This window comes from Dermochelys coriacea, chromosome 10, assembly GCF_009764565.3.
Source record: "Dermochelys coriacea isolate rDerCor1 chromosome 10, rDerCor1.pri.v4, whole genome shotgun sequence".
NCBI classification, from domain to species: Eukaryota; Metazoa; Chordata; order Testudines; family Dermochelyidae; genus Dermochelys; species Dermochelys coriacea.
In genome coordinates, this window is record NC_050077.1 from 17,101,586 (window position 1) to 17,119,502 (window position 17,917).

General features: G+C 41.7%; 1 protein-coding gene and 1 long non-coding RNA gene across 2 annotated transcripts; one reads left to right on the forward strand and one right to left on the reverse strand.

Moving 5' to 3' along the window:
* The first annotated feature begins 2,081 nt into the window (after positions 1-2,081).
* THUMPD1 (THUMP domain containing 1) lies at positions 2,082-8,300 on the forward strand. The gene is made up of 4 exons (XM_038420243.2): positions 2,082-2,773; positions 4,153-4,327; positions 4,996-5,244; positions 6,538-8,300. The coding sequence occupies exons 1-4, from the start codon at positions 2,549-2,551 to the stop codon at positions 6,855-6,857; spliced, it is 969 nt and encodes a 322-aa protein (XP_038276171.1). The 5' UTR covers positions 2,082-2,548; the 3' UTR covers positions 6,858-8,300.
* A 4,883-nt stretch (positions 8,301-13,183) lies between these two features.
* On the reverse strand, positions 13,184-17,899 carry LOC119862459. The gene is made up of 4 exons (XR_006274888.1): positions 17,843-17,899; positions 14,774-14,901; positions 14,564-14,663; positions 13,184-13,520 (listed from the first exon to the last, which is right to left on the reverse strand). It is a non-coding gene; the product is annotated as an uncharacterized LOC119862459 (long non-coding RNA).
* Between the last annotated feature and the right edge of the window lie 18 nt (positions 17,900-17,917).

A 17,917-nucleotide genomic window follows, 5' to 3' on the forward strand; every position in this document is an offset into this window, starting at 1 on the left:
GGGGATTACGCACATGCTTAAAGTTAAGCACATTTGAAATCTTTGCAATAGCAATATTTTGACAGCTGCATCGTGTTAAGGCCTTGTTCCTGCAATCCTAATCAATCACAAATATCATATAGTTCATCTGGTTCTTCTGACAAGGGATGGCCTTTATTTTATACCCAAAAGTACCTGTACCATAGAGGAAGTCTATTTTTCCTCTCTGTAAATGTAAATTAGTAATGTTTTAAATAATTAATTAGGAAAATATGGATACGTTCCATAGCCTGATTCTGCAATCTTTACATGGAGTAGTATGGGGCTACTTGTAAGTGCCTTTAAAATATGAATTGTATAATGGGGCACAATTGGGAATCTTTCCATTTACTTCAATGGGCTTTGGATCAGGCCCCAAGTTAGCATCTCTTTATATTCTGCAATTTATTAACTCCAATTCTGGACCTTTAATTCTGAGAGCCAAAGTTCTACAAAAGAATAAATCAACAAGATTCCAATCTGTCAAAACGCCAATTCACTTAGTCTTCAGATCACTGTAGTAGGATAAAGTATTTTACATTCAGACCGAGCTATTAACAGTTCAGATCAATCACTATTTTAAAGACCAGTTTCTCTCCTAATGCTTTCCATATCAATAAAAGAAGGGTTCTTGGGGGTTTTTTTTTACAACAGACGCTTGCTTGTGTATAATTTTAGCCTAACGTCTAGAGAAGCCAGGTCTATTATTAATTATGATGATGATGATGATTTACTACTTGTGCTGCTACAGTGTATACAGGCTCCAGTCAGGAGCGTGGCTTCATTGTGCTAGACATGCTACAGATAGAATTGTGGCAGTTGGCAATACTGCCTATTGTGAGCATCTTGATATTTAATATTTTTCTGAAATCCCTAGCTCCTGGAGTCTAGTGATTACTTCAGAATCTCAGCTTTGTTGTTTTTTTTTAAAGTGAGTTTCTAGCCTCCATGGTGGCAGAGAAAAGCTTGAAAATGTGACATGCATGCACCCTAAAGGCTTAGAAATCAGAAGGTAAATCCTCCCTGTGACCTTAAGGGCTCCTCAATGCCAACTGCCATAGGGTTCACTGTTCAGTAAGAGCAACTCCTGTTAGGCCTGACAAGCTCACTACACCTAACACTTTGCTGTCATAGTATTTATCCATAAAGACAGTGCTTTCTGCACACATGAAAGTTGCTGGGAGGTGACTTTAGTTGAGAAGCTGTTTTAGACAAGGATTTTAGCCTGTTAAAGTAAGTTTAGACTCTCAGCGTGTTATACTTTTTGTTTAATAAATAACCTGTTGCTCTTACTATTCTTACTTGCTCCTAAAAGCTTAACCTTTGTTAAGAAACATACTTGTTTTCACTATAAATAGATTACAGAGTTGTGTCCTTATAAAGGATTGGATCCTGAGCTGTGCCAGTCAAGCTGTGTGTACTCTGTCCCTTCGGAGACAGAAAAGGAGTACTTGTGGCACCTTAGAGACTAACAAATTTATTAGAGCATAAGCTTTCGTGAGCTACAGCTCACTTCATCGGATGCATTTGGTGAAAACAGCTTACCTGGTTATTTCTAGGTGTCCAGTGACAGGTGTGGGATACTACTGAGGGAGACTCTGGCAAAGGGGCTAGAGGTTGGTGTGTGTTTATCACTAACCTGTATCGCAAAGATGAAGTCTACAGAAACTTAGTTAAGTCAGTGTTTATCTGTGGCCAGAGGCTGTTGGTTTCAGGGAGCTGAGGTACAGCAGATATGAGGCAAAACTGCTTCAAGCTGAAGGCAGATGGTGATGAGGTTCTTCACAAGTTTGGTACCCCTGGGGAGTATTGCACCCTTTCCCCCAAAAATATTATTTTGAGGGGAAAACTCAGGATTTTTTAGACCTGACGCAATTTCTGAATGTGGGAGTTGGCAATTTTCCCTCTATATAATAATGAAACACACAGTCCCTGACCCAAAGTCACCTAAAGTTGTAGGATAAACCAAACTGACAGTCTCGTCTACGTGCTTTGCTTGGGTGGGGGTAATGTTTTAGTACAACAGATAACTAAGGGCTGGTAAAGGCACGAGAGGCAGAAACGGGGTGAGCACAGCCAGCTCTGGCTCACCTCTGTGTGGCTGTGGCTACCTACGCCGCTCTCCCTTTTCCCCAATGGCCCTTCTTTGCCAAACGTTACAACACACTGAGGCATCGGCTACACACTGGGGTCTCACCCCAGTCCCACGCACGCAGGGCCCGGCCCGCGAGAGCCAAGGCGGTAGCAGAGCCAGCTCCTGGGGCGCGCCTCTCCCCAAGCTGGCAGGCTCCTTTCCAGGCCTCACTTCCCTGCACGGGCTGCGGCTCACCAGCAGCACGGTGACTTTAGGACCCGGGAGAGCCGCTGAATCCGGCGGGCTTTAGGACCCGCAAAGCCCTTAGAGCCGACTGCGAAGAGCTGCCTTTCCGTCGCGCTGCTGTGACGTCATCGCCCCGCGGCGCACGTCGGCGAGGTAACGCGTCGTTTTGGCGCCCGCGTGGAGTCCGGCCTGGCGGCTCAGCTGCCCCCCATGGCCGCCGCGGAGCAGCCGGCTGCGGCGATGAAGCGGCGGCGCAAGGCGCAGTACGTGTCAGGGCAGCAGGCCAAGCGGCCCCGGGGCGGCGGCGGGCCGCGGCAGCTGGAGCTCGGCATGCAGGGCATCCTCATCACCTGCAACATGAACGAGCGCAAGTGCGTGGGGGAGGCCTACAGCCTGCTCAACGAGTATGGGGACCTGCTCTACGGGCCCGAGAAGGTACGTGCGGCCAGCAAAGGCCCCTCCGGGGGTGGTGGGGCTGGGGGCCGCTGGCCGGGCTCTGCTGCCCGTGCGTTCTGCAGGGGGCCTCGCACGGTCCCCTCTAGGGGGGTCGCGCTTTTGTTCTGCTGCACCGGGGGCTAGAGGTACCTGTGAGGGAGCCAGATTAGGAGCGTGGCACTTCGGGACCCCCCTGCTAGACACTTGGGCACCAAGCGGGCAAACACCAGAAAAGCTAGTCCATACCCCGAGGAGCTCACAGTCTCCTGTGGTGACAGTCATCTGTAAGCAGCTTATTTGGGGCAGGTACCAAAGCGAACCCTATACCAGCAGAGGCCTGGGATTGGCTGTGGTTCCTGTGCTCTGCTGCCATCTTGGCCACTGCCAAGATCTGGGGTCCTTAGAGGATGCCCAAGAATGGCAGTTCTGGATAATTTGGGCATCTCTCCTGTCCAAAATAATAATAATATTAAGCAACAAAAAAGGCAGCATGTTAATGTTCTGGTTTGTGGATATTTTAGAGCAAGAAGTGAACTAACGTTAAATAGGGCATCTAAATGTTTTGTTGTTAAAGTGCCACAGGAGAACACTTTCTTTAAAAGCACTTTAAAAATCAGTATAAGTGCTTCTTGCAGTGGATGGATACGCCTTTGGTTTAATAACTCCTGGTTAACATAACTGGCCTGTCTCTCTCTAAGTTTTTGCCTACAGACTAAGGGCTTGTCTACAGTTAATGCTTCGCTGAAGATGCTACCTGTGCCAACAGGAGAGCTTCTCCTGTTGCCGTAGGTACTTCACCTCCCTGCGAAGTGGTAGCAGGGTTGATGGGAGAATTTTCCCATTAACCTAGTACTGTCTACACTGGGGGCTAGGTCAGTTTCACCCCTGAGTGATGTAGTTATACCAACCTAATTTCCTAGTAGAGACCAGGTCTACGGTTTACCTATTACTCGCCGCTCCCATTTATAAATTGCTGTGGGTAATAATGTTGAAAAGTTTGCTTTCCAAACTGGTGATGAGGTTTTTTTGTTTTGTTTTGTTTTAAAGATGATTTATCATCTAGCAGATGAATATCTGTTACCTAATGGTGCAAGAGACAAATTTTATGTAACATGCTTTAAAATTAAATCACCACAGAGATGGAGAAAATGAAATGCTGATTCCCACTGCAATAACTTCTGGTGCTTGTCTTAACCTAGTGTGCCTGTTCCTAAAATGTCTCACTGCTTATTAACTGTCTGCAGTGTCACTGCTTGAATTCTGGCTTTTTTATGCCATGGGTATAGTGGTTGTTGCGGCTTTCATTTATTAAGCATTAGATGTGATTTCTTAGTCCTTCACTAACATCTCATTTAAGATGCAGTCTCTTGTTTCAACAGTTTACAAATCAAGATGACAGGTTGTCAGGAAGCGAAGAGGAGGAAGATGATGTTGAAGCTGCCTTAAAGAAAGAAGTCGATCAGATTCGCACTTCGACTGAACAGAAGCTGAGACGATTCCAGTCAGTGGAGAGTGGAGCTAACAATGTGGTTTTTATTAGAACGCTGGGTGTAGGTGTGTAATGAAATAACTGCTGCATAATGCAACACATACAAGCTGCTTTGCAGTTTGTTAGACTGTGTCATGGGTTGACTGCCAAAGAAGTGAAGCACTCTGAATGTTCATGCAGCCTTCCTCTTTCGCATTTGCTTTCCCTTTGAACACTCTAGTGACTATAGCCAGATAGTTATTTTGTCCAAGCAGAACCAATCTGACCCTTCTAAACGTAAAAGGGCTTGGTATTTTGCTGAACTTGGAAAGCATGCAAAAAGGCTGATGTTCCGAGATCCCCAGCCTTGTGTGTGAAATAACAAATGCGAGCAGGAAGAACATCCAGTGTATTGACAATCCAATAGACGTGAGTAGGATCAGATCTTTTAATCCTTGCTCAGGCAAAACTGCTGCTGCCTGAGTGTAAAACTGCAGAACTAGATGTCCAGTGTTGCACCTTGTGGGTACTCGCTCTTGTGCTTTACAAGTCAGAATTGTGGAAATAATCTGCTCTCCATACTTTCAAACTCCATACCCTTTTGTAAGAACTCTATAGCATTTAGTAGGGTGCTGTAGAATTTGATGATTCAATTTCTTTGTACTTGTAAGCAAATAAAATTGGATTCTGTATTGCTTTTTTAAAAGGAAATTCTTTCCATTTGTTGCTCTTACTCTGTTGTCTTGTCTCGTAGAACCTGAGAAGCTCGTGCATCATATATTAATGGACTTGCACACTACTAAAAAGAAGAAAACAAGAGTTATTCTGCGCATGTTGCCCATTTCTGGAACCTGCAAGGCTTTTATGGAAGATATGCAAAAGTATTCAGAGACGTTCTTTGAGCCTTGGTTTAAAGCCCCTAGTAAGGGTACTTTTCAGATTGTTTACAAAGCTCGTAATAACAGTCACATGAGTAGGGAAGAAGTAATCAAAGAATTGGCAGGTATGTACTTATCTGACATAGCATGATTGTAGACAAGTGTATAAACTACCTAAGACTGCATGTGTAACATAGGTCAAACTATTCAAGCAAAATATTGTTAGTAGACATAAAGGTTGCATTATAGCAAACTCAGGCATATTGAATTATGAAAGTCTTTCAAGCTTTTTTTCCTTAAGATCTGTGAAAATAACCTGGCCTTAACAACACTCCTTTCTGATATCAGAGGTTTTCATCTTAACAAATCATAAACCAGAAGAATGTGCGGTCCAACTTTGTTAGCTATAACTCACTGTGACAATACCATTCCTGCAAACTTCCAGGATTGTATTAAAAATTCTTTGAATACTGAACATTATATTGGGAAATGGCTTGATGGTGTTTCCCTAGACTGTGACTTAGGTCTGGTCTGCACTACAGAGTTAGGTCAATGCAATGCAAGACTGCTTACATTTATCTAACTATAGAAATGCCTACACTCGAATTTCACTCCCTTTAACGTAACTGCACACTATGCTGACTTAATAAGTGCACCTCCATAAGCAGTGCAGAGTCAAGGTTGATGTAATTAGGTGGATGCAGTGCCAGTGTAGACACTGCTTTGCTTACGTCGACTGTTACTGGCTTTCAGGAGCTGTCACGCTGACAGAACAATCGGTACAACCACTTCTGGTAAGGACATGTGCCACCAAAATAAGAAGCGAAGTGCAGACATGCACAAGCGATGTAATTACAGTGGCAGCTATATGCTAGCGTAAACCAGGTCAACTTAATTTTGTAGTGTAGATGTGGCCTTAATGAAATAACTCTAAATTCACTTGGCAGTTTTCTCCTTGATAGTTACTGTGGTATAGTCCTTTGGTTCGAGAGAGTGTTTCTAAGAGTCCCAATCTGTCCTGCCTATTTGACCAATTCAGTAACTGAAAATTCTTGATTGCAGCTGCAATAGCTAAAGTAAGGTGCCTTGTTTCCCCCTGCCTTGTGGTGCAGCTTGTGCTCTGAGGTGTTAGTTCCTGAACCAAGTATTCAGAATATTTTTTGAAACCGTGTTTTTGTGAAATTGGTGCTTATTTTGGCTTGTTGGTACAACAGTAGGTTTCTCTCATTGTTTGGCAGTAAGTTTATCCCCTCTCTCTGATTTGTGGTATTTTTTTTAGAACTTGTCTGATTAAAAGTCCTTGCACTTTAAGTGAGGGCTCAACTGACGAACATAACACCACATTTACACTCTTCTCTGTGAAAAACATTCCTCCAGTTTCCCCACTGATTCTAAGACCATTTCCTTTTATTTCGTAGGAATAGTGGGCAGCCTAAATCCAGAAAACAAAGTGGACCTTAATAACCCCCAGTATACCATTGTGGTAGAAATAATAAAAAATGTCTGTTGCTTGAGTGTGGTGAAAGACTATGTTTTGTTCAGAAAATATAATCTACAAGAGGTGGTGAAGAGCAAAAAGGAGGAGCTGGTGCAGCAAAACCTGTTGAGTGCTTCCCAAGGGGAGAAGTTGGAAGAAATAAAACTTGCAGAAGAGGACACTAAAGAAGTGAAACCAGAAGACAAAAATCAGGGTGAAGAGGAAGCTAAGCCCAATGAGAGCGATAATCAGGAGGCATAGAGAATGTGATGGAAGGGGAAGACAGACACTAAAGATCACTGTAAAAAGACTGGCTTAAAGTTTTGAAATGGATGTTTAAAGAGGAGCTTAATTTTTTATTTTAAATTTGCTTTTTAAAATATCCTATTTTAAAAAAAAATGTAATGCTCCATCCTGTCTTTGCTATTGGAGTCAATGTTGCAGCACGCAGTGTCAGAGAGAGTAAGTGACAAATATCACCAAACTCTTCAGCCTGATTCTCCAGTGCCTTCCATCTTGTGTGGTCATATATCTGCAAAGTGTGTGTAAATTGTTACCATTCTGATCTGGTAGCATTTTACACCCACTTACCACATGTAAATAACTACCATAGGGTGCCGGGCTGACTCAACCCCTTTGCCTCCAGACATTGGCAGAGGCAGGATTGAGAGGTCTGGAAAAGGACAGGATCTTGCAAGGGGATTTATTTGAAAATACAGTGCCGTTTTGTTTTGGTGACATGACTTTGCATACTATATAAACCTTGTTGTCTTATTAAATACAGAATGAGCCATAAGCACCTGACTTTCTGTATGTTGTTCAGATGTCTGCAAAGACTAGTGTACAACATATTAATATGTCTTTGAAATATGTTGGGTGGAGAAGAGGAATTGCCACCATCAAAATATCTCGGTATTATGAGCAAACCTCTCCCTCAAATTCCTGTTATTTTCTAGAACAGACAGATGCCAGTGTGGAAGTCATGTATATTTATGGCAAAAGCACCCTGTGGCATGTCTGTCAAGAACAGCAATGTACATAATGGATAGGCACATATATGGTTAGCCACTAACAGTCTGTGAAGAACCCATGTCTAAGGATACTTATTCCAAGGCCGCTCTTTCATTTAAGTTTATTTTTATTAAATAGTCTCATTGGTTTTATTTTTTTTTATTAGCTGTGCTCTTATTTGAGTTAAACATCCTTTTTAAACTTCTTGATGTGAAAGCAGCTCTCTATATTACACAACATCTAGTAGAAAAAGTTTAACTTTTTGTAATGGTTTCAGTTTTACAAAATGAGTGTTTTGTCCCAGTTTGAAAATAGCGTCTGAGTTTTTCCTCTTCCTAGAATGTTTAAAGAGTAGGTCTCATTGATAAGTTACAGTATCATTTTTACAAAGACTAGAAACCCAGATTTTTTTTAAAAACCCTATTTTAATATAGTGCGGCTATAGCTTGTTTTCCAGTAGTATTGTTGCCGTACACTTTTTGTACAAGTGAATGTCTTAGTTCTTTCATGATACACTTACAACTTAAACCTATAGGTGTCACTAATGGAAAAGCACTTGCTCCAAATAACACCAGCTGGCTTGACTATGATTTAATGAAAAGGACATGGTTGAGCCTCTTAAGGGTTTTGTTTTATGACCTCTAGTGTGTAAAACTGTTTTAAGTGTGAAAATTAAAAAAAAATGCTTCCGTACACCTGTTTCTTTCCTCACCCTCCCCCCATCCGACTTAAGCTCTGCTTTCTCACAGCCAGTGCTGCTGTTCTGATATGTGAATATAGATTCCAAGGCCTGAAGGAACCATTGTGACCATCCAGTCTGACCTCCTGTATCACAGGCCATAGAACTTCCTCAAAATAATTCCTAGAGCAGATCTTTTAGAAAAACATCCAATCTTGATTTAAAAATTTAACATGGTGGAGAACCTACCATAACCCTTGATAAATTGTTCCAGTGGTTAGTTGCTCTGACTTTGCAAGTTGTATGCCTTGTTTCCAGTCTGAATCTGTCTAGCTTCAACTTCTAGCTATTGAATTGTGTTATATCTTTATCTGATAGATTGAATGGGGATTGTTTTATTTTGGGTGGGCCATCATTAAATATTTGTTCCCAAATTAGATACTTAGAGACTTCAGTCAAATCACCTCTTAATCTTTCGTTTGCTAAGTAGAGTGAGCTCCTTGGGTCTGTCACTACAGACTACAAGGCATGTTTTCTAAATCTTTAATTTTTGTGGCACAATTTTCTGTAGTTTATCAAAATCCTTGACTTGTGGACACCAGAACGGGACACAGTATTCTAGGAGCAGTTACAGCAATGCTAAATATAGAGGTAAAATAACCTCTCTACTTCTACTTAAGATTCCCCAATTTATGCATCTATGGATCACATTAGTCCTTTTGACTAATCTGACCACCTGGCCATTCCAGGCCACAGAATCTCCCCACCCATTTCTGTAATAGATCCATAACCTCTCGCAGAGTTATTGAAGTCCTCAAATCATGATTTAAAGACTTCAGGTTACAGAGAAACCACCATTTACACTAGTTTAAGCCAGCAAATGATCCATGCAGACTGTGATGGGTTGTCACCCCCGGAATGAAGCATGGAAGCTATTGGAACTGCTGTGCCCCCAAACCATTCAGCTAGGCTGGCTTCTCATACACTGCTCTGCTAGTGACTCACAGCCAGCCTTCTCTGGGCCCTGTTATCACCCAACACAACAGCAGGTGCTGCCACACACCCAACCGAGTGCTTTACCTAAGTCACTCATGGACCAACAATAGAGGCACTAGCTAATTTCCCAGTTCCTCAGCCTTGCACCCCTACTGGAGTATAAACCCAGAATTATACCATCGTGCACTGCACAGGGGTCTGTATGCTGCAAGCTCATTCAATAGTCTGCTTCCCCCTCGATGTGGGGAAGATGTACAACAGCCTTTGTTACCAGAGCTAAGATTCTCTAATGCTTCACTCAATAACACATTGGTTAAGATAAATCAAGTTTATTAACTATTTAGCGCTGGTCTACACTGGGGGGGGAGGGGAGAATCAATCTAAGTTATGCAACTTCAGCTACGTGAATAACGTAGCTGAAGTTGACGTACTTGGATCAACTTACCGTGGTGAGTCGACCGCTGCCGCTCCCCCGTTGACTCCACCTGCACCTCTCGCGGCGCTGGAGTATAGGAGTTGACGGGAGAGTGCTCGGGGTCGATTTATCATGTCTAGACTAGATGCAATAAATCGATCCCTGCTGGATCGATCGCTGCCTGCCAATCCGGAGGGTAGTGAAGACATACCCAGACCATATATTTTAAGTGATAGCAAACAAATCAAAGCAGGTTACCTAGGAAATTAAACAAAATTGCAATCTCAGATAGGATTTGAATCAGCAGTAGCTCATCCTGACTGATGAGACAAGCAAGTTTTAGCTTCCTTACACAGGCAGGGCTTCTTTCCCACCTGGGACCTTCTCCCCAGTTCAGTCTTTGTTCCTCTGGTGTTTCCAGGTGTTGTAGGGGAGTGAGTTCCAGTCATGAAGTCACTTCGCCCTTACATAGTTTTTCCATATGGCAGGATCCCCTTTGTTCCAAGCCAGGCTTCCAGTCTAGTTCATGGAAAAGTGCAGGTACCAAAATGGAGTTCAATATCGCTGAGTCATAGCAGCCATTATTCATAGGCTGGCTGAAACATTCCCAGGTGAGGCCAAACCTTTTTCCATGGTCCATTGTCCTTATTGATGGGCCATTAGCACTGTCTAGCTTCTTCATTGTTGTACCTGATAGGCTAGTTGTGGTTGTTTCCAACTTCACAGCATCTTTCAGTGACATATACATAGCAAAACTTCATGAGTTCACATACAATGACAGCACATACAATCCAACAAGATATTAATGTTTAGCAGCTCAGGACTTTTAGAATGAAACCTCACAAGGCATACTTTATACAAAACATACAATATTATAGTGGTGAATAAGGTGAAAACCCCCGCATAGGCCCTGCTAATCTGACTCGTGGAAAAGTTCGTTCTTGACCCCAAATATAGTGATCAGTTATACCCGGAGCATGTGGACAAGACCCACCAACCAAACACCTGGGAAAGAATTCTCTGTAGTAACTCAGACCCTTCCTGATCTAGCATCTCACCACCAGCCATTGGTGATATTCACTATTAGTAGCTGTAGATGGGACACATGCCATTGTCTCATTGTACCAACCCCTCTGTACATTTACCAAGCTCAGTCTTGAAGCCAATTAGGTTTTTGTTGGGGGGTTTTTTGGCCCCCCCCCTCGCCCCCGCTCCCGCTGCTTCCCTTGGAAGATGTCATAAACATACAGCTAAGGGTAGCATAAAATCCCTCCTTTACCTGTAAAGCATTAATCAGTTCCATTAACCTAGTTGGCACCTGACCAGATGGACCAATGGGGAAAAAAGATATTTTCAAATCTGGGGTGGGGAGGGAGGTTTTCATTTGGGCTTTTGTTGCTCTCTCCGGAGACAGAGAGACCAAACAAGTAATCCAGCTTCGACTGAATGATGCATCTAAAATTACAGAAATAGTAAGTAATATCAAGGAAATGCGTTAGAGTATCTTTTGATTTAGCTTGTGAATTTGCCCTATGCTAAGAGGAAGGTTCATTCCTGTTTTTTTGTAACTTTAAAGTTTTGCTTAGAGGGGAATCCTCTGTTTTTTATATCTTATTACCCTGTAAAATTATCTTCCATCCTGATTTTACAGAGGTGTTTCTTTTACTTTTTTTTCTTTATAATAGAAGTTCTGTTTTTAAGAATCTGATTGGAGTTTTTAGTGTCCTAAAAACCCAAGGGTCTGGTCTGTGCTCACCTTGTTTACTCTCAAGCCTCCCCAGGAAAGGGGGTGAAGGAGCTTGGGAGGATATTTTGGGGAAACAGGAACTCCAAGTGGTCCTTTTCCTAAATCTTTGTCTAACTCACTTGGTGGTGGCAGCGATACGGTTCCAAGGACAAGAAAGAATTTGTGCCTTGGGGAAGTTTTTAACCTAAGCTGGTAGAAATAAGCTGTTTCTACCTGTTCTGTATTATTGTTGATAATTCTACCATTGCCATCTCATAAAGAATCCATTGTCAGGATTCTTTTTGTTTACTTAAAAAAAAACCCCTCCTCCTTATTGTTGTTAACGTTGCTAGCCCTAGATTTCTCCTTGAGTTCCTTTGCTTTCCTTATCAATTTTCTATAGTTCCTAGCTTTTGATTTATATTACCAATTTCCCCTTTTGTGTTTATATTATAGCTGCCTCTACTTCCCCTCTAAACCCAGGTTGTGGGTTTTTTTTTCCAGCCTTCCTTGATTGCGACTTTTTGAACATCTAGTAAAGTGTTCTTAAACAATTCCCAATTGCATTTACCTGTGTCTGATTAAAGTAGTCCTCCCAACTGATTTAGCTCATAATTGTTTTCAGCTTTGTGAAACTGGCCCTTGTCAAGCACCCTGTGTATACACTACTGGTCTGGACTTGATTCTGTTTGTACATTGTAAATGTGTTCAAGACATGATCACTTGTACCCTAACATTAGTTCTGTGATCAGTTCCTGTTAATCTGTCAGGACTAGGTAGAATATAGAATTCCCCTGTGTTTGTTGCAATGCTTTGTGAGTTAGGAAATTATCAACTATAATATTTAGAAATTCTAAGGATGTTTTAGTACTGGCAGATGAACTTTCCAGCATATGAGCACATCCATAGTTTTGTGCATTTGGACCAGAACCAGTAGAGTCAGCATGGTTCAAGTCTCATCCCTGTGTAAGGGAAAGAGCCATAAATGCAACTGGAGACTAAAGTACCAATTGGCTGGTGTCTGTTGGTGATATGGAGATTGGTATGGCTGCTTGAAGTGAGCCCACCTACCCATTTCACACAAATGTTTTCAGAATGCTTACATCTAAACCCCCTATAGCTTGGTTAGATATATCTTAGGGGAAACAAAATGTAAGCTTTTCAAAAAAAACTTGCATAATAAGTTATCCATATGTTGAGTCAACCAGTCTCTTACCCGAGCTATTGTCTGCAGTTTTTCTTAAGATAAATGCATTTTTTCAATTTTTCTAAAGCATTCTTGCCTTCTCACAATTCCCATCTCTTCCCTAAAATGCTTATTTTTCTTAACTAGTTATAAACGTGTATTAGAATTTGAAAATAAGATCGAGTTTCTAAGTTGCTAGCACACACTGAACTTTGTGCAGTATAACAAATATTCACTATCTAATTAGTGAACATATTGATATCGTAAGCATCATGATAGTATTTATCAAGACATAACAACAAGACGTTCCCTATGGGAATGTGGGGGGAAAGAAAAAAAAGAAATTATGTTTCCATACTCCCAAACAACATTACATTTATCCCCACTCTTTGTTTTTTAGTTCATTCCTTCTGATTTTCCCAGTGATTTTCTTTGGCAGTTGTTGGACAAATTCCACCTGATAAAAACAAAACACAACACCAAGTAAAATGACCAGATGTAATATATTAGCATATTTTTGACATGAAGCAGCAGTTACTGTGACGCTGTTTATTTTAAACTATTTAAAATGCTGTGATCGTTTTATTCATATGCAATATTTCCCAAACATTAAGTATGTTATAATTTGAAATATATAATGGGAAATATTCAGTATATTTGTCATATTTACTATATCACATATACTACTAGGCTTTCTTTTGGTCATAAAATATTTCTGTGGTACTGATCTAGAGCTAATTTTTGTAGCTTCAGCCCTTCCTTGGTTAGAACAGGGTTTCTCAATCCACCTTTCATTACTTGCCTTTCTGGAATACTTGTATGGAGCAGTAACATTCTTGACATGAACTTGCAGCTCAGGAGTTAATGTGACGTAAAGGCAGGAGACAAGACCACACAAAAGCTTTCACCACCTACAAAGTATAATCAATTAAAATTCCAACATTAATTAAAATATAAACCAGCAAACAACACAGTTAATTGGGAACAAGTTAATTTAATTGCATGACAAGAAAAATGGGATAATAAAAACCTTGAATGTAAACATATTTAAAACTAGGACCACATTCTTTATATACTGAGACCATTACTGCAGGAGTAGTCAGGTTACAAGCAACCTGAGCAAGGGTTTCAAAATCTGGTCCTGAGTTTGTAGAAATGCTGTATTGTGGGGGGTTTTTTTAAGTGGTAGATTCCAGGATGTCTTATTATTAAATTCAAGGGGAAGAGCTGCAGCAAGAGTGTCAAAGTGTAGCTTCATAATGGTCCAAGATATCCTTTTACTTAATGGGATGTGCTTTCTTACTTAGCATGTATTATTCCACTTGTTAAAGTGAACATACTTGGGATGGGAGTCACAAAGATATTTATATGCCTAATTCCCATTGAAATCAGTGAGTTAGGTGCCTAAATTCCTTTGTGAATCCCACCCTTGATGTTTAACTTTCCAGACCTTTCCACAGGTGTAGGATATATAGCATACTTTCATAGCCAGATTCTGCCCCCAGTTACAGCTGAGTAATTCTGTGAATTCCATGAAGTTATTCTGGATTCACACAGTCAGAAGCAGGCTGTACATCCATATTCCTGCCCTAAAATGTTTTGCATGGTATTGCTGTGCCCTGTTCCAACAGCTGCCATTTATTATTCTAGAGGTCACTGCATTTTAGCAGTAGGAGAAAAAGGAGCATAGTAAATTACTCAACCCACCCTAGGGGCAAAGGAGACAAGGAGGAAATCCTTAGTTAGTGAACCTAAGGACCAGCCCATATTCAAGACTGAAACTAAAGGCATATCCATCTAATGGCCTGGTCTGCAGTCTCAGTGCAGGCAAAACTATTGAAGTCAGTGAGAATTTTGCATATAAACTAGAGAATCAGACCCTAAACTTGGTATCCTTTAAGCTGAAAGGTGGTTTATAAATGCAAGATATAATTATTATTGACTATAATATTACCTCTCCTCTGAGTGGGTCTGGGCTTCTGACAACAACTGCTTCTGCTACTGCCAGGTGCTTGATCAAGGCCCTTTGTACTTCAAACGCTCCAATACGATACCTAGGAGAGGAAAAATTAGGTGTTTAGTAGATTAAATATGTGCAGCTCTTTCATTAACAAACTCTCCCCTAGTTTGTATTTTCTTGTAGTTTTAACTGAAAGGTATAAACCCAGAGGAGATGATGACATCATCCACTCTTCCTACAAACCACAAGTATCCATCTTCATCCACAGTCCCTCTGTCCCCAGTGATATAAAAATTCCCATGTAGTATTGCAGTAGTTTTTCCTGGATCATCCTAACAACCATGAAATAATGAAAATGTTGCAATTGCTGATGAATTAAGTTCCTGCTCTAGTTGAAATTCACCTCTGTGGCTACTGGCCCCTGGGTTCTTAGGGTGCATCCTCAGCTCATCAAACACCACCACTTGCACTTAGAAATAAGCACTTTCAGATCTTCAGATTTGAGCTGATGGCTGTTTTTTCAGGGAAGGAAAATGAATAATAGAGCAAGGAATAGAATCCAAAGTCACACAGCCGGTCAGTGACAGAGGCAGAGAGAGAACCCAAGTTTCCCAACTCCTGGTTCTCCCATTTCTACAGCTATACTGCCCCCAATGTAAGGGTTGGGTTTGAATGGGCAATTTAGAGTTGGAAGAGTCATTATTCGGTTACCAGGCTCCTGAGTCAGCCACTCCTCTTGTCTTGCATATTGTGGTATTTGTGATTACACCCTCTTTGAGTGCCGGAGGAATAGTTCAAGTTATAGAAATATGGATTAGGTTATAGCTGTCTTCTACCCATTGTACCCTTCTTTGCGTGCTAAATACTTTTAATTCGATATTTCAAGACAGGGATTTTCATTATTAGTGATGGGCATAGACAAGAATCCAGATCTGAATGATCCACAAACTTGGGGGAAATTCAGATATGAACTTTGTCATTTAGTTTACTTCATCAGCCATTATTTAATATGTCATTTACGCTTTGCTGGTAGAATATGGACACATAAGGCAGTGCTGCAGGAGATAGGCTTTGTATTTCTCATTACGTTCAATATGTATCAAAGTTTTTGGGCTAGATTTTGACTAGCCCTGATGCAGCTCCTGCCACCTCCTGTCATGGCTGTATTAGGGTTACCTGAATCATAGCTGGGGCAAAGTGGGAAAGTAAGGACTGTTTACCCAATACTCCCTCCCACAAGCAAGTGAATGAGCAAGAGCAAGGAACATCTGGAGTCATGTTTCTATGCACCAGCCAGTGAGCTGCACCCTGAAAAGAGGTTTTGCAACTTACTTGCAGAAGGGTGTTCTTCATAATCCCACTGTGACACTACACTTCATATCATAGTGGTACAATTATGATATGATTATGACATAATTATGATGCATCTTGCACAAGATATGTCATGTGAGGTGTCTATGAAAAAGTTATGATTTGCTGAATATGAGTATCCTATTTGTATGCATGTATTATTTTTGTATCTGAAGTTATGAATATTGACTATCTGTGTTTCAAATGTGGCTACACCTGCTATGACTCATTGAGAGCATGCAAGGGTATGTGACCAGATCACATGATACTAAGCTCCATTTTGGTGCCTGTATTTTTCCACAAACTGGGCTGGGAACCTGGCTAGGGATGTGGGCTTATTTAGTCTGCAGAAGAGAAGAGTGAGGGGAGATTTGATAGCAGCCTTCAACTACCTGAAGGGGGGATTCCAAAGAGGATGGAGCTCAGCTGTTCTCAGTGGAGGCAGATGACAGAACAAGGAGCAATGGTCTGAAGTTGCAGTGGGGGAGGTCTAGGCTGGATATTAGGAAAAACTGTTTCACTAGGAGGATAGTAAAGTAGTGGAATGGGTTGCCTTAGGGAGGTGGTGGAATCTCCATCCTTAGAGGTTTTTAAGGCCTGGCTTGACAAAGAATTAGTTGGGGTTTGTCCTGCTTTGAGCAGGGGGTTGGACTAGATGATCTCCTGAGGTCTCTTCCAAGCCTAATTTTCTATGATTCTATTATATGGTTCTATGATTCTATGAAACAAAGGTGTTCCCGCCATATAGAGAGACTGTAAAAGATGGGGAGTGACATCATCTCTTGGCCTCACTTCCCACACAATAGAACACCTGGAAACACCTGAGGAACAAAGACTTACGTGGGGGAAGTGCTGGTCCCAGGCTAAAGGGATTCCTAGCCTACGTACGGAAACTTGGTGGACTGCTTGTATCATCAGTCAGGGTGAGATATTGCCGATTCAAATTCTATCTAGTATATTAGACTTCGTTTGCGTTTTTGTTTAATTTCCTAGGTAATCTGCTTTGATCTGTTTGCTATCACTTATAATCACTTAAATCTATATTTCCATAGTTAATAAAACTTGTTTTATGTTTTCTCTTAACCAGTGGGTTTTTGAGTGAAGTGTCTGGGAAAATCTCAGCTCAGTTAATAAGGGCTGGTGTGCATTGTCCTCTCCACATTGAGGGAAGGGCAAACTGGGTAATAAATTGAAACTAGTCAGGTTTTTGACCAGGGCAGGACGGTACAGCTCTGGGGTCCTAGGCTGGGGAACTGGGGGTATTTTGGCTGTATCCTCTCTAGTGTTGGTTCATGCAGTGGCTGGCCAGAGCTTGCATGCCACAGCAACTGGGGTGCGTCCCTGCCTGCGTGAATGCTGGTGGGAGTGTAGGACCAGGAGTGGTGTGCAGCTTGTCACAGCAGCATAGTGTGAGAGGGAACCCAGGCTGGTGAGTCAGACGGCTCAGTGGTACCCCAGTTCCAGGTTGCATGCCTGGGGTACAACCTGTCACACCCACCCCAGAGCAAAAAGCCAGTAATCACATTTCCTTGCTGATGCTTCTCCTGCGATGGTGCAGCTACGTGCTGTCCTGTATGCAGGGCTACGCCTCCAGGCTTCATCCAGTCTTTTGTAAATTTACAACACTTTGCTTACCACGTATTGAGAGAAAAAACAAAACGGCTGCGTGGTTATTTATTCTGATGGCAATGTCACCCTCTTTCCCAGGAGGCAGAACTTTGCAGTTTTCATCTATAATCTGCAAGAACAGCTCATTGTGTGGTATATTTTCTTTTCTAAACAAAGAGCTGTGATTAAAAAACAAAACAAAACAACCCAACCCACAGCTCTAAATACCATTCTTCTGTAGCAAAACTTTCACCGTCCCACACTTCCCCATATTTTCATTCACTCTAAAACCAATTAGAAAGGTGCCCACCATACTTGCACATCATAAGCGGGGGTGGGAGGCTTTTCCCATGGACCCCGGTTTAATTTTCATCCTTTTCATATTTGTAC

Coding starts and splice junctions, on each gene's coding strand:
- THUMPD1 (XM_038420243.2), top strand. CDS start 2,549: ATGGCCGCCGCGGAGCAGCCGGCTGCGGCGATGAAGCGGCGGCGCAAG. Junction 4,328..4,995: donor TATTAGAACGCTGGGTGTAG/GTGTGTAATGAA, acceptor CTTGTCTCGTAG/AACCTGAGAAGCTCGTGCAT. Junction 5,245..6,537: donor AGTAATCAAAGAATTGGCAG/GTATGTACTTAT, acceptor TTTATTTCGTAG/GAATAGTGGGCAGCCTAAAT.